We start from the raw sequence: 15,476 nt of genomic DNA on the forward strand, positions 1-15,476 counted from the left end.
GCTTTCTGATTGGCTGCGGCTCCGCCAATCCGAGAAATAGAGACGGTGTTGGGTCTCCTGTTTTGATTTTTTTTAAATAAAAGTCCAACCAGACTCTGCGTTGATTGGATGAAACGGTTTCTCTTCTTCTTTTTATTTAAATTAGAGGTGCCGCCATCTTCCAACACCGCCCCCCCCCCAGAAAATAATATCTCATCAAAAGACAAATATAAAAATGAGTTATTTTTATTTTTTTCCCTTGTACAGGTTCAGCTTTCAACTCATGCCTTCTACGCCATGGGGGAAACAAACAAAGCAGCTTCCTTGTTACTTGCTTGGCCCTCTTTAGCAAAAATAAAACCCTCATCTTGGAGAATCTTTTATTTAAATCCTTAATTAAAGAGAGTTGCACGTTTCATGCACATCATTTATTTTAATACATTAAAAATTAATGTACATCATGCACATCTTTGCATATGCATTTTCCAAGAAGGCTAAAACAATAAAAAATGCCATTCAAGGAAACCAGTCAAGTCACTAAAACCTCCTTTTTATCTCCTCTTTTGGCTCAAGAAACTCACTATAATGAAATTAAATCTTTGGAACCTTGACTTTCCAAAGGATGGACAGACAGAAAATTAGATTTGATGTCCAATTTCACTGGCTATTTTTGAAGCTTTTTCTCTGCAGTTCAGATGTATGTCTGCAAATATAGCTGTGCGAGCTATTCTTGTTCCTATAATTATGCACCCATTTCTTTGACAAATGTATATAAACGCCTGTCCTGTACACGTTCTGATGTCACTGTAGTTTGCATCAGACACCTATAGAATAGAATAAGAAAATAAGAATTGAATTTAATTCTTTATTGGCCAAGTGTGATTGGACCCACAAGGAATTTGTCTTTGGTGCATATGCTCTCTGTACATAAAAATACAAGTTATTATACACTTCATGATAGCCATAGGATCCAAATAAGCAATCAGGAAACAATCAATATCAGTATTAATGATAAGGATGCAAGCAGCAAAGTTACAGTTTTGCAGTCATAACTGGGAGGCGATGATAGGAACGATGAGAAGACGAATAGTAATAGAAGTAGTGCATGCAGCCTTAGTGAATAGTTTGATAGTGTTGAGAGAATTATTTGTTTAGCAGAGTGACAGCATAGAGGGGAAAAAACTCATTATATCTAGTTGTCTTGGTGTGCAGTGCCCTATAGTGTCGTTTTGAGGGTAGGAGTTGAAACAATTTATGTCCAGGATGCGAGGGGTCTCTAAATATTTTCACAGCCCTCCTTTTGACTCGTGCAGTGTGCAGGTCCTCAATGGAAGGCAGGTTGGTAGTAATTGGTTTTTAGTAAAAGGATAACGCTCTCCTTTTAAAATTTTCTTCCAGAATCTCTTCCTTGTATGATTCAGCATTGCGACATAGGAATCATAGCACAGCGAAGAGCATAGGACTTTGTCCATTCTATGTTTTATGAACAAACCCCAAAATCTATTCTCCAAATTCCGACATGGATCTAGTACCCCGACTAGTTAATCTATAAAATGTCCCAGAAAAGTACTTAAAAATCATGCTGCTCTCCCAGATGCTGGAAAATCAGGAACATCTGCATGGTCTCATCAAGAACTGATTTTGCTTCTAGATGCATCTATACTCCTTTTCCAGAAATGTTACTGAGTATCATGGACTTGAAAAAGGAACAAAAAAAATCCCTACTTCACCTATGCCCCATGATGGGTACCCCAAAATTGTCCAGGTTTAAAAATTGGGAAAAAAATAAATATAGTCTAGGATAGGAAAAAAGAATAGAATAGAATAATGGGATGGGATAGAATTAGAATAGAATAGAATTAGAATAGAGTAGAATAGAATAGAACTGTAGAATAGAATATAGAATACAATATAGTATAGAATGTAAAAATAGACTAATATATAGAATATAAAACAGTTTAACAAAATATAAAATAGAACACAATTTAGTATAGAATTTAGAATGTAGAAAATGGAATAGTATATAGAACAGAAGAGGAATACAGAATAGAACTATAGAATAGAATAGAGAATAGAATATAGTATAGAATGTAAAAATAGAATAGTATATAGAATATAAAACAGAGTATAACAAAATATAAAATAGAATACAATTTAGTTTAGAATTTAGAATGTAGAAAATGGAATAGTACATAGAACAGAACAGGAATACAGAATAGAATAGAAATATAGAATAGAATATAGTATAGAATGTAAAAATAGAATAGTATATAGAATATAAAACACAGTATAAACAAAATATAAAATAGAATACAATTTAGTATAGAATTTAGAAAGTAGAAGATGGAATAGTATATAGAACAGAACAGGAATACAGAATAGAATAGAAATATAGAATAGAATACAATATAGAATACAATATAGTATAGAATGTAGAAAACAGAATAGTATATAGAATAGAACAGAATAGGAAAATAGAATAGAATATAAAATAGAATACAATATAGTATAGAATGTAGAAGATTGAATAGTATATAGGATAGGATAGGATATAGAATACAATATAGTATAGAATGTAGAAAATAGAAGTGAATAGTAGAATAGAATACAGAATAGAATAAAACAGAATAGAGAATTAGAATAGAATAGAGGGAAAGGATAGGATATATAGAATATACAAAATACATAGTACAGAATGTAGAAAATAGAATAGTGAATAGAATAGAAAATAGAATAGAATACAGAATAGAACAGAACAGAGAATTAGAATAGACGGAAAGGATAGGATAGGATATATAGAATATAGAAAATACATAGTACAGAATGTAGAAAATAGAATAGAATGCAGAGTAGAATAGAATAGAGGAATAGAATAGAAAATAGAATAATATATACTGTAGAATAGAATAGTATATATAGAACAGAATAGAATAGCTTTATTTGTCCCAGGTTGATTAGATAGACGAGGAATTTGTCACCATTGCAGCTTTCAATGTGCAATGCAAATAGAGAAAACAGCAACAGAAATAACAATACTCCAAGTATGCAACCAACAGAAGGGTTGACATTATAAGAGAGAATAAAAGGATAAGTAACCCTATTCCTATGGGTTAATAACGTCCTAGTTTACAAACCAGGGCTTTCCCCACAGCCCGCCCAAAGCTGAAAAAAAAAGCAGTGAGAAGTTTTGCCCCTAACAAGGGAACCCCCCCCCCCAACTCTCAACTCCAACCCCTCAGCTGGGGTTCAGCGGGGTCACAACCCGCGCCGTCCATTTTGGTAGTTTTTTTTCTTTCCCCGTCCCACCGCCGGCCACTCGGCTTCCGGTCCCGAAGGGGGCGTGGCAGACCCTGGAAAACAAGGAGCAGCAGCAGCAGCGGCAGCACGCTTTGCATGGCCGGTTGGCGGGAGCCCGTGCTTCTCCCGGGCCCCGCATGGCGTCGGCGAAGGTACTCCGTGCAAACAGCCCCGGGAAGGGGGGGGGAAGAGCGGGCTTCCCTTCCTCCCTTTCCTTGCATTTCTCCCAGGGATTAAAAATGGGGAGGTGGGGGGAAGGAGTGAGTGTGTGTCTTCCTTGCAAATTTGCAAGTTTGCAATTTGCAAGTTGCAATTTGCAAGTTTGCAATTTGCAACCCCCCCACACAAAAATAATGCATCCCGAAGTTGCATTGGGAGGCTTTGCCTTTGCGTGCCCTCGTTGCAATGGGTAGATCGAACCGTATCATCCAAAATAATCATTACCATTATTATTATTACGGCGGGTTGCACAGTCAGCCAGATGTTTGGCTGGAGTTTGCACGTCTGGCCACCTGTGGAGCCCTTCCCAAAGACTTGGGAGAGCCAGATGTTGTTTCGTGTCTATTAAAGGTCTGGTTGGGCAGGAGGGCAGCTGTTCCAAGCCCAGCTGCCTTTTGCAATTGACGGCTGGACATGTTGTCAATGTCCATGATATTAAATGCGTGTTCACAGCGATTATTCTGGTGGGTTGCACAGCCAGCCAGATGTTTAGAGCCTGGGAAGAGGCAGATGTGGATCTGTTAAATGCCTCCCTGCAGGATTGTCAGCTGTTCCAAGCCGCCCTTTTGCAATTGACGGGTGGGGTTTTTGTCAATGCCCATCGTGTCCTATTACGCCGAGCCAGCCAGATGGTTACAACTGGATTTTGGGGACTTCTATCTAATTGACCCAGGCCTTCCCAAAGAACTGAGTCTGGCAGATGTTTCATCACAGACAGATGTTGGCTAAGTCACCTCCCAAGCTGTTCTAACTCCAGCTGCCTTTTGCAATGGGCTTGGCTGATTGGAAAGCTCACCAAAAGGAGATCCCCCCCCCCCAGGACACTGTCGTTAAATAGGACTCCGTTTCCGCACGCCTAAACGTTGATTCCGTGAACCGTGGGGTGGGGAAACGGTCTTTTGGCCGTGACGTTCTTTTGAACGGTCACTAATTGGACTGTCGTAAGTGGAGGACTCTATTTGATGGCAATTTTCTTCTCTCCTGCGACGGCCAGGTTCCTCCCCAAGCTATCCCCGAGCACCGGCTGCAACAGGCTCTCGTTTTTAAGGAGGAAGGGAACCGTTGTTACAAAGAAGGCCGCTTTAGGGATGCCGTGAGCCGTTACCACTGGGCCTTACTGCAAATTAAGGGCCTGGACCCCAACATGCCTTCCCCACTGCAGGAATTCATGGCTGACAAGCCAGCCGTGACAGCAGAACAAGAGAATCAACTCCACAGCATCCAGTGCGACTGTCACAATAATCTTGCCGGTAATTTCATTTTTTCTGATCTTTTATTTTTGATTGATTTGATTTGATTGTCATTTATAAAGCCCTTCATGGTATTGGACCTGGGTACTTGAGAGACCGCCTGCTGCCAATCACCTCCACTAGACCGATTAGATCCCACAGATTAGGCCTCCTCCGAATTCCATCCGCCGGCCAGTGTCGACTGGCGACTACCCGGAGGAGAGCCTTCTCTGTGGCTGCTCCGACCCTCTGGAACGAACTCCCCGTGGAGATTCGAACCCTCACCACCCTCCAGGCCTTCCGCAAAGCCCTTAAAACCTGGCTGTTCCGACAGGCCTGGGGCTAAAGAGCTTTTGCCCCCCGCTCTCGAATGGTATGACTGTTGTGAGTTTTTAAATTATGTATTGTTATGTTTCGTCTTTTATTTTTTGTCTGTACCCCCCTTCCCTGATTTGAATTGTGAGCCGCCCTGAGTCCCCTTCGGGGGAAAAGGGCGGCATATAAATATAATAAAATCAAATTTTTATTTTTCCTCTTGTCACTAAATGTACCGGCCAGCGATAAGAGTTCAGTCCTCAAATGCCACGACCACAACGGACACCCCAAATTTCTCTTGCTAAGTGAGACGTTTCGCGACGTGAGGTTTGCCCCGTTTGAACGAGCTTCCTTGACAACCCGTTGCAAAGTCCGAATCCCTGTAGGTGTTAAGTGAGTCACGCCGTCGTTAAGCGGATCAGGCTGCCCCGTTGTCAGAAGGTCGCCAAAGGGGACTGCTGACGACGGTCGTAAATGGGAGTTCGTTGCCCGGCGTCTGAATTTTGATCATGTGACGGGCACGGGGATGCTGCAAAGTGTGAAAAAATGCATTTTTTTCCCAATGCCGTCGTTACTTCAGTCAGTAAGCGAACAACGTCGTAAGTCGAGGACCACCTGTAACAGGAATCAAACGGCTAGGCTGATTTCCCACAATGCCCCAGGTCAATGCTGAACCAGGGGCATCCCTACCTTATCGCTCTTTTGAGTGATAGATCTTTTTAACAGATAAACAGAGTTGAAAAGGGACCTTGGAGGTCTTCTAGTCCAGCCCCCTGCTCAAGCAGGAGACCCTGTATCGTTTCAATCAATCAATCAATCAGAATAGAGTTGGAAGGGACCTTGGAGGTCTTCTAGTCCAGCCCCCTGCTCAAGCAGGAGACCCTGTATCGTTTCAATCAATCAATCAGAATAGAGTTGGAAGGGACCTTGGAGGTCTTCTAGTCCAACCCCCTGCTCAAGCAGGAAACCCTGTATCATTTCAATCAATCAATCAATCAGAATAGAGTTGGAAGGGACCTTGGAGGTCTTCTAGTCCAGCTCCCTGCTCAAGCAGGAAACCCTGTATCATTTCAATCAATCAATCAATCAGAATAGAGCTGGAAGGGACCTTGGAGGTCTTCTAGTCCAGCCCCCTGCTCAAGCCGGAGACCCTGTATCGTTTCAATCAATCAATCAATCAGAATAGAGTTGGAAGGGACCTTGGAGGTCATCTAGTCCAACCCCCTGCCCAAGCAGGAAACCCTACATCTGCCTCTACTGGTGTGTATGTATTTTTGTATGTAGGCCTTGATTTGCGACCGGATTCGTCACCTGCCAGTCAGAGGTGCAGGCTGTGATGGTCGTAAGGCAAGAGTCAGGTCCAATTTTACAACTTTTTTGTGGCCGTTGTTAAGCAAATTTCTTCCCCCCTCCCCTTTTTTGTTGTTGTTGTTGTGGTGTCCTGGAAAACCACACACGTCTGTCTTTATACCTGCCCCTCTCTCCAGCTTGCCTCCTTCAGATGCCTCCTGTGAATTACGAGCGGGTGAAGGACTACAGTCTCAAAGTCCTAGAGAGGCAAGCCGACAACGTCAAGGCCCTGTACCGAGCGGGTGTGGCATTCTACCACCTGGGGAACTATGACAAAGCACAGCACTATCTGTTGTTGGCCGGCAACCGGCAGCCCAAAGGTGAGTAACAGAGGCAGTCCTCGACTTACGATGGCAATGGAGCCCAAAATTCACGTTGCTAAGCAAGACGCTTTGTTCAGCAAGCTTTTGGGCCCCCTTTTACCAACTTTCCGGCCACCATGAAGTGAATCACTGCAGCTGTTAATAGCAATAGCAATAGCAGTTAGACTTATATACCGCTTCATAGGGCTTTCAGCCCTCTCTAAGCGGTTTACAGAGTCAGCATATTGCCCCCAACAACAATCCGGGTCCTCATTTTACCCACCTCGGAAGGATGGAAGGCCGAGTCAACCTTGAGCCGGTGAGATTTGAACAGCCGAACTGCAGTCAGCTGAAGTAGCCTGCAGTGCTGCCTTTAACCACTGCGCCACCTCGGCTCTGGTTAAGGTCGTCGTCCCCCCCCCCAAAAGCCAATAGCAGTTTTATACTTGAGAGACCGCCTGCTGCCAATCACCTCCACTAGACCGATTAGATCCCACAGATTAGGCCTCCTCCGAATTCCATCCGCCGGCCAGTGTCGACTGACGACTACCCGGAGGAGGGCCTTCTCTGTGGCTGCTCCGACCCTCTGGAACGAACTCCCCGTGGAGATTCGAACCCTCACCACCCTCCAGGTCTTCTGCAAAGCCCTTAAAACCTGGCTGTTCCGACAGGCCTGGGGCTAAAGAGCTGTGAGCTGTTGCCCCCGTCTCGAATTGGTATGACTGTTGTGTGTTTTTAAATTATGTATTGTTATGTTTCGTCTTTCATTTTCTGTCTGTACCCCCCCTTCCCTGATTTGAATTGTGAGCCGCCCTGAGTCCCCTCCTGGGGAAAAGGGCGGCATATAAATATAATCAAATCAAATCAAGCAAATCCTGGAAATTGTAACTTTTCTAAAACTTTTTCTTTCCTTTCTCTCTTCCCCAGATGTAAACGTCAAGCGTTATCTGCAGCTGACCGAGTCACAGCTCAATATTTATCTCCAGAAAGAAAAACAGTTATACATGGGAATGTTTGGCTAGCAAAAAGAAGCCTGCAGTGGAAATCCCCCCACCACCCCCCCGGAGGTTGTAAAACTGTGCATTTCTAGTTTCATTCCCGTAGCCGGCGGCGAAATCGGTCGATCGATTCTGGAGTTAGGTAGTGCCTTGGAAAAAAAACACGCTAATAGCCAACTCAGCTAGGAAAAGCATCATCAGCCAAATGTCCCCTTTATCCATTTCCAACGTGTTTCTTTCCTTCCTTCCTTCCTTCCTCCCTCCCTCCCTCCCTCCCCACTATTTGTTCATAAAATCTTGTGAGAAGTTCACTCGGGCTGGATGTGATTTCTTCGAATTTGGGAGCGGGGAAGCTGAATGCTGAGATTTGAATTCCTGGCTAATCGCCTGTTTTGCGTTCCTGTCTCCAGAGGGGAAGAAGAGAGATGGAGTTTTAAATCAGTGGTTCCCCCAGCGAGAAAATTTTTGGTGGTCTACAGAAAAATGATTTGCATTTTTTTATAATGCACTCAATCACGGGTCCTCAAACTACGGCCCCTGGGACGGATACGTGCAATGAATGCTTGTGTTGCTGCAGAGAGTCTCCCCCTTTGGGGTCTTTTTATGGGGGTCGGAGGGGGGAAGAAATTCCCACTTGGGGTCTGCTTCGGCCTCCTGGTGGGGGGCTTTGGGCGAAGGCTGGAGGGAAGCACCGCTGGTGGGGAAGAGCCAGAGGGCCTCGTTCCAGTGGGGCTGCATCACGGCCTGGAACTGGCTGACCATCTCAGCCCGCCGAGCCTCCAGGTGTTGGTACCTGGCCTTGCCCTCCCACAGGTCTTCCCTCTGCTTGATAAAGCCTATTCTCCTAGTCCTCAGTGAGGTGCCTCTGCTGAGCCTCCTTCTCGGCCAGATCCAATTTGAACTGAGCTGTTTTTCCAACTCTTTCTCCTGGGGGCTGCTTCGCTCCAGGAATTGCCTCCTGTTGGGGCCCTAAGGAGCCCGGGCGGGCAGGCGAGGAGGGGAGAGTAGAGACTTGTGAGGTGCCCCTCCATGTGAGTGACATCGAGCTGGCCACGCCCACCCAGTCACATGACCACCTGGCCACGCCCACCCAGCCGCTCATTAGGCAGATCATATTAGTGGCCCGCGGGATTTAAAATTAGGAATTTAGTGGTCCCTGAGATCCGAAAGGTTAGGGATTCCTGGTTTCAATCCCAGCCTCATTGCTTCAATGTATTTTATGGGAATTAATTTTTTCCCCCCACGAAATGGGCAAAGGCCGAAGCAAGGAAATCAGAATTTGCGTAAATCTTCATTCTGGGGGCAGTCTGGGTCTATCCACCTTGCGATCAAAGTAAAAATAGAATAGAAGCTGGCTTGTCCTCTTAAAGCCCCATTGTTTGTTTAAAAGGATGGTTCTATGTTCATGCAATAGCCAGATCTGATATTAAGGAAGGGGGATATGTTGTAGCTCAGGATTGACACCGGTGTGTGTGTGTGTGTGTGTGTGTGAGTGAAGAGGAACTAAAGAGCCTCTTGATGTGGGTGAAGAACAGTGCGAAAGTTGGCTTGAAACTCAATGCAAAGAAAACTTAAGACCATGGCATCATCCGACCCTCTCAATTCCTGGCAAATAGATTAGGAAGAAATGGAGTGGCCGGTTTTATTTTCCTGGCCTCCAAGGTCACCGCAGATGGGGACGGCAGCCAAGGAATTAAAAGAGGCTTGCTCCTGGGGAGGAAAGCGATGGCCAATCTAGACAGCATCCTAAAAAGCAGAGACATCGCCCTGCCAATCAAAAGGGTGTCTAGTCAAGACTGTGGTTTCCCCAGTTGCAATGGGTGGCTGTGAAGGTTGGACCACAAGGAAGGCTGAGGGCCAAAGAATGGAGGCCTTTGAACTCTGGTGCTGGAGAAGACTCCTGCATTGAGTCCCTTGGACTGCAAGGCCATCCAACCGGTCAGTCCTAGAGGAGATCAACCCTGGCTGCTCTTTAGAAGGCCAGATCCTGAAGAGGAAACTCAAAGACTTTGGCCACCTGATGAGAAGGAAGAAGGACTCCCTGGAGAAGAGCCTCAGGCTGGGAATGATGGAGGGCAAAAGAAGAAGAAGGGGACTTCTATCTATCTGTCTGACTGACTGCCTACCTATCCATCAACTTACCTACCTACCTATCTATCATATATCATCTATCATCTATATCTATCATTATCATCTATATCTATCATCTATATCGTATCTATCATATCCATCCATCCATCTAATCTATCTATCTATCTATCTGTCTGTCTGTCTGTCTGTCTGTCTGTCTGTCTGTCTGTCTGTCTGTCTATCTCCCACGAGTCCCTTGGACTGCAAGGCCATCCAGCTGGTCAGTCCTAGAGGAGACCCACCCTGACTGCTCTTTAGAAGGCCAGATCCTGAAGAGGAAACTCAAATGCTTTGGCCACCTGATGAGAAGGAAGAAGGACTCCCTGGAGAAGAACCTCATGCTGGGAACGATGGAGGGCAAAAGAAGAAGAAGGGGACGGCAGAGAAGGAGGTGGCTGGATGGAGTCACGGAAGCAGTCGGCCTGAGCTTCAATGGACTCCAGAGGATGGGAGAGGACAGGAAGGCCTGGAGGAACGTGGTCCATGGGGTTGCGATGGGTTGGACACGACTTTGCAACTAACAACACCTCCCTCCCACAATGCCAAGGCAAAGCTCGCGTGAAATAGCAAAGAAATATATGGTAAATACATCATTTCTACTCTAGTTGTAAAGCTTTGCAGACCCAGTTCTACATTTTCTTCCCAGCTTGGCTTGTGGGTCGGACACGACCGCAACTACCCCTCCCTCCGAATCCCAGCATTTTTCTTCTGCAAAGAAAGGATGGCCTTCAAACTCTTATTTTGACAATTCTGCAAATATAATCATCTTTTTTTTTTAAACGGTTATCTCTATTGCAGGCTCACATCCTTCATTCCTGCTGTGCAATCTGGCCTCCTCCCTTATTTCTAAGCAAATATTTTCCCCCTTGTCAGCAGCTGGGAAATGGGGCTGTTTGAATTTCCCAGCTGCCAGGTCTGTCTTTATCCTTTGCAAATAAAAAGATATATATACATATATATATATTGGCTGTTGGTTTAGTTTGCTTCTTCCTTTTCACCCCAGGGTCAAGGTCTCCTTCGCTGTTGCTTTTGTAAGAATATACTCCGGGAGTGGAAAGTCCAAAAATATAAAACGTCTTAGGATCTCTCTCTCTGTTTAAGAATGTCAAGTCGCTAGTCCTCATGGCGAGAGAATTTGCCAACACGGACACTGGATGTTGAAACCACAGGAAGGATTTGTCTGAATAAAAGTCTGTAGAGGTTTTCAATCATTCAGGCAACTGGAATTTGTTGGTTTCTTCTTTTGAAGACATTTTGCTTTTCATCCAAGAAGCTTCTTCAGCTCTGACTGGATGGTGGGGGAGGGAAGGATTTATACTCCTTGCAGATGACGTCTTCAAAAGAAAAAACTCAATGCCTTCATTGAGATGAATAAAAGCCCTTTTTGTTTTAGGAAAAGCAAAATAAGAGAGAGAGAGAGAGAGAGAAGACAGAGAGAGGAGAGAGACAGGAGAAAGGGAGAGGAGAGAGAGAGACACAGAGACAGAGGAGAAAGAGAGGAGAAAAAGACGGAGAGACAGAGGAGAGAGACAGGAGGGAGAGGAGAGAGAGAGAGAGACAGATAGACAGAGAGGAGAAAGAGACAGACAAAGAGGAGAGAGACAGGAGAAAGGGAGAGGAGAGAGAGACAGACAGAGGAGAAAGAGACAGAGGAGAAAGAGACAGACAAAGGAGAGAGACAGGAGGGAGAGGAGAGAGAGAGAGACAGATAGACAGAGAGGAGAAAGAGACAGACAAAGAGGAGAGAGACAGGAGAAAGGGAGAGGAGAGAGACAGAGACAGAGGAGAAAGAGACAGAGGAGAAAGAGACAGAGAGACAAAGGAGAGAGACAGGAGGGAGAGGAGAGACAGAGACAGAGACAAAGAGGAGAAAGAGACAGAGACAAAGAGAGGAGAGAGACAGGAGAAAGGGAGAGGAGAGAGAGACAGACAGAGGAGAGAGACAGGAGGGAGAGGAGACAGAGACAGAGACAAAGAGGAGAAAGAGACAGAGACAAAGAGAGGAGAGAGACAGGAGAAAGGGAGAGGAGAGAGACAGAGACAGGAGAAAGAGACAGACAGAGGAGAAAGACAGAGAGACAGAGGAGAGAGACAGGAGGGAGAGGAGAGAGAGACAGATAGAGACAGAGACAAAGAGGAGAAAGAGACAGAGACAAAGAGAGGAGAGAGACAGGAGAAAGGGAGGAGAGACAGACAGAGACAGAGGAGAAAGAGACAGAGACAGAGAGGAGAGACAGGAGGGAGAGGAGAGAGAGACAGATAGAGAGAGACAAAGGAGAAAGAGACAGAGAGACAAAGAGAGAGGAGAGAGACAGAAGGAAGGGGGAGAGAGAGATTTTTCACATTTATAACCATTAACTGCCTCCCCATGGTCACGTGAGAAAAATTCAGGCTCTTGGCAACGGATTCATACTTACGACGGTTGCAGTGTCCCACGGTGACGCAATCTCCATTTTTGCAACCTGAGAAGCCAACCTAATGGAGATTCACTTCATTACCATGTTGCTAACTTTAACGGCAGTGATTCACTAAACAACCGCGGCAAGGAAGGTCGTAAAAACGGGCCAAAACTCCCCGAAGAAATGTCTCGCTTTGCAACCTCCATATTGGGCTCAATTGAGGTCCGAAGCCGAGGACTAACCCTCGTACATATGTGCTTGTTGTTCCTGACTCTAGGGGGCGGTGCTCATCTCCGTTTCAAAGCCGAAGAGCCAGCGCTGTCCGAAGACGTCTCCGTGGTCGTGTGGCCGGCATGATTCAACGCCGAAGGCGCACGGAACGCTCTTCCCTTCCCACCAAAGGTGGTTCCTATTTTTCTACTTGCATTTTTTAACATGCTTTTGAACTGCTAGGTTGGCAGAAGCTGGGACAAGTCACGGGAGCTCACTCTGTTATGCAGCACTGGGGATTCGAACCGCCAAACTACCGACCTTTCTGAGCGACAAGCTCAGCCACCTAATTCTTAATTATGGCTGGCTAAAATCGCCGTTTCTTTTTTGGGGGGGCAGGTGCCTCGTTTGATGTCTTGCTGCCTGAGCAATGCCAGAGGGGACTTCGAAATAAATCACACACCCCTCAAAATAAATTGGGTTCCAGCTGTTATTAAAATTCACAGCTGGGTTCGGTTGCGGTTGACGAGAGCTCCAGCTTTTCCCAGGTGGCAAAACTGCCTTTTCCAACAAAGAGGGAAGTCCTCGTCTTTACAACCGTTCACTTTGTGACGGTCGGAAGTGACAACAGCATTGGAAAGCATCGTTCAGCCCTCCGTAGCATCTTTGGGGTCCCAAATGAACCAAGATTGGAAATGCTTGGCAACAGGCTGGTATTTATGACGGTTGTAGAGTGAGGAAGCTTGGACAGGGATCCCAGGATGACGTGATCCTCTTTTGGTGAACGTCTGGCAAGCGACGTCAGCGAGGAAGCGAGATTCACTTAACGACTGCGTTCCTAACTTAATTAAGAACACCTTCATTCCCAGCAATGCGCTCAATAACTTTGGCAAAGTCCCAAAATGGGGCAAAACTCACTTTAAAAAAAAAAAAAAGTGTCTCGGTTACCAAATAAATTATGGACGTCGATTGTGGTCGTAAGCCGAGGATTATCTCTATTTTATTTTTAACAAGCGCCTCGCTTATCAACGGATCTTTGAGGCTCAATTGTGGCCTGTAGAGATTCATGGTTGTCCCAAATAAGAGACAATTGGATTTTCTGGGTTTTTTTTTCTCTTTTGAAGACATTTTGCTTCTCATCCAAGAAGCTTCCTCAGTTCTGACATCCAGTCCCCACCATCCACTCAGAGCTGAAGAAGCTTCTTGGATGAGAAGCGAAACACCTTCAAAAAAGAAAAATAAGGTCTGTTTTCCTCCTCCTAAAAAAAAAAGCACCTTTGAGGCTTTACAGAGGAGCCCCCACGAGGGCTAGAAACTTGAGAGAAACAAAACGAAACAAAAAAAAGAAGGGCCATTTTGGAGATTTTATCGATCCCAGATATACGAAACCCCTCGGATGTTTTGCGCTGGGCGTTCCTCTCGCCCCCCAAAGGAATTCGCATCGCGTTTCATCTAATGGGGTTCATCGAGGTCAAGTCAATTAAAAAATTATTATTTTCAAAAGAGGTTGGGTTAAGAGGCTGCAAAGTTGTCGAAGCAGCATTTCTGGGCCGGGGAAGAAGAAGGAGGAGGGGGGGGGAAGCAGATTTAAGGAGAAACCCTGCACCATCGTCACCCAGCAAGTTTTGACACGCTGGCGTGCGCCTTTGTGTCTCCCAGCTCTGATAATTACAGTTATTAGCAACGCGGTGCCAAGGAATCAAACCAAGATGTAAACAGCAATTGGTAAAGGGCCCTTTTTTATACTCTCGGGGGGGAAAAAAGTGTGTGTGTTTGTGGGGGGAAGTAAAATCAAGAGGTATCAGTTATGCAAAATTGCATAGCTTGGAGGGGGGGAGGACAGGAGGAAAATTCACCTTCGTGGCACCCGATTTTAAGGCTGGGGCGTGGCGCATTGCTTTTAAGTACATAAATAAAGTTGTGATTCATGAAATTGGGCAAAGAGTGTTCTTTTCTGGATGGGAGACATAAGTCAAGGATAAGATTCACACCGAAGACGCAGAACCGTCTCTCCGGTTGACGCTGTGTGGACACCCAAAAACTGTCGCCCTAAAGGCTGGGTGAATTAGCTAACGATCAATAGGATAGATTAAAATCTATCTGAATTGATCTTAGTGAAAATTTGCCAAAGCCTCAAAGAGACAGCCCTGAGTCGAATAATTTCAGGCTGGGCTGTTTAACCCCCGTTAAGCCTGGGATTAGCTATAAACCAGCTTCTTTTTTTTTTTTAATGTTGCGACAAATTAACCACCATGGGTGAGAGATACGAACATGGATAAGTGGCTCCATTTTTGTGATCCGAAGCTGAATTGGGAAAACACAAATAGCCCTCGATTTATAAGCGAGTCCAAAGTTTCTGTTGCTAAGCGAGGCGGCTGTTAAGGAGATCATGACAGGTAGTCCTCAACTTATAACAGTTCCGTTTAGTGACCGTTCCGAGTTAACTACGGCACTGGGGGGGGGGGAAGTGACTTACGGCCGTTTTTTCCACAACTATCCATTTTGATCCCCGGGAACGAAATTCGAACATTTGGCAAACGGATTCATATTTACAACAGCTGCAACGTCCCGGAGTTACGTGATCCCCTTTTGCGACCTTCCGACCAGTGATGTCAACGGGGAAGCCAGATTCACTTAACAACCGTGTGACTTAAGTAAACAATTGCAGAAAGGTCGTAAAACGGGGCAAAAAAAATCACTTAACAGCTGCCTTGATTAGCAACAGAAATTTGGGGGGGGGGTTCGATTGTCAGTGTAAGTCAAAAGATGTGTGCAACGGAAAATTGTCCTCACTGAGAACTAGCTTCAAATCCAGATGATTGGGAGGTGTTGTGAATGGGGAGGGGGCTTCTGCAGGAAACAATTCGTTCCTTCGGTCGTTTCAAGGGTGGAAAGTTCTGTTTGTGACTATAAGAGACTCTGTGCCAAGTTTTTCCCCTTGCCCTGCGTGTTTGGAAACTAGTTATCTGGCAGCTCTCCAAGCGAGATAAGGTGCGTGTGGATAAAGATTCCTCGGAAAGGCTCTTTGCTAAAGCCTTGCGGACTGCG

At 45.3% G+C, this 15,476-nt stretch overlaps 1 protein-coding gene across 1 annotated transcript; it reads left to right on the plus strand.

The window, feature by feature from the left end:
* Window positions 1-3,277: 3,277 nt before the first annotated feature.
* TTC9C (tetratricopeptide repeat domain 9C) lies at window positions 3,278-8,000 on the plus strand. The gene is made up of 4 exons (XM_087705186.1): window positions 3,278-3,428; window positions 4,490-4,745; window positions 6,527-6,709; window positions 7,619-8,000. Exons 1-4 carry the CDS (start codon window positions 3,414-3,416, stop codon window positions 7,711-7,713), a joined length of 549 nt encoding a protein of 182 aa, XP_087561312.1. The 5' UTR covers window positions 3,278-3,413; the 3' UTR covers window positions 7,714-8,000.
* The last annotated feature ends 7,476 nt before the right edge of the window (window positions 8,001-15,476 follow it).

Source organism: Thamnophis sirtalis, unplaced genomic scaffold (assembly GCF_051295495.1).
Source record: "Thamnophis sirtalis isolate CommonGarterSnake01/CBP01778 unplaced genomic scaffold, rThaSir2_p1.2 scaffold_2, whole genome shotgun sequence".
NCBI classification, from domain to species: domain Eukaryota; kingdom Metazoa; phylum Chordata; class Lepidosauria; order Squamata; family Natricidae; genus Thamnophis; species Thamnophis sirtalis.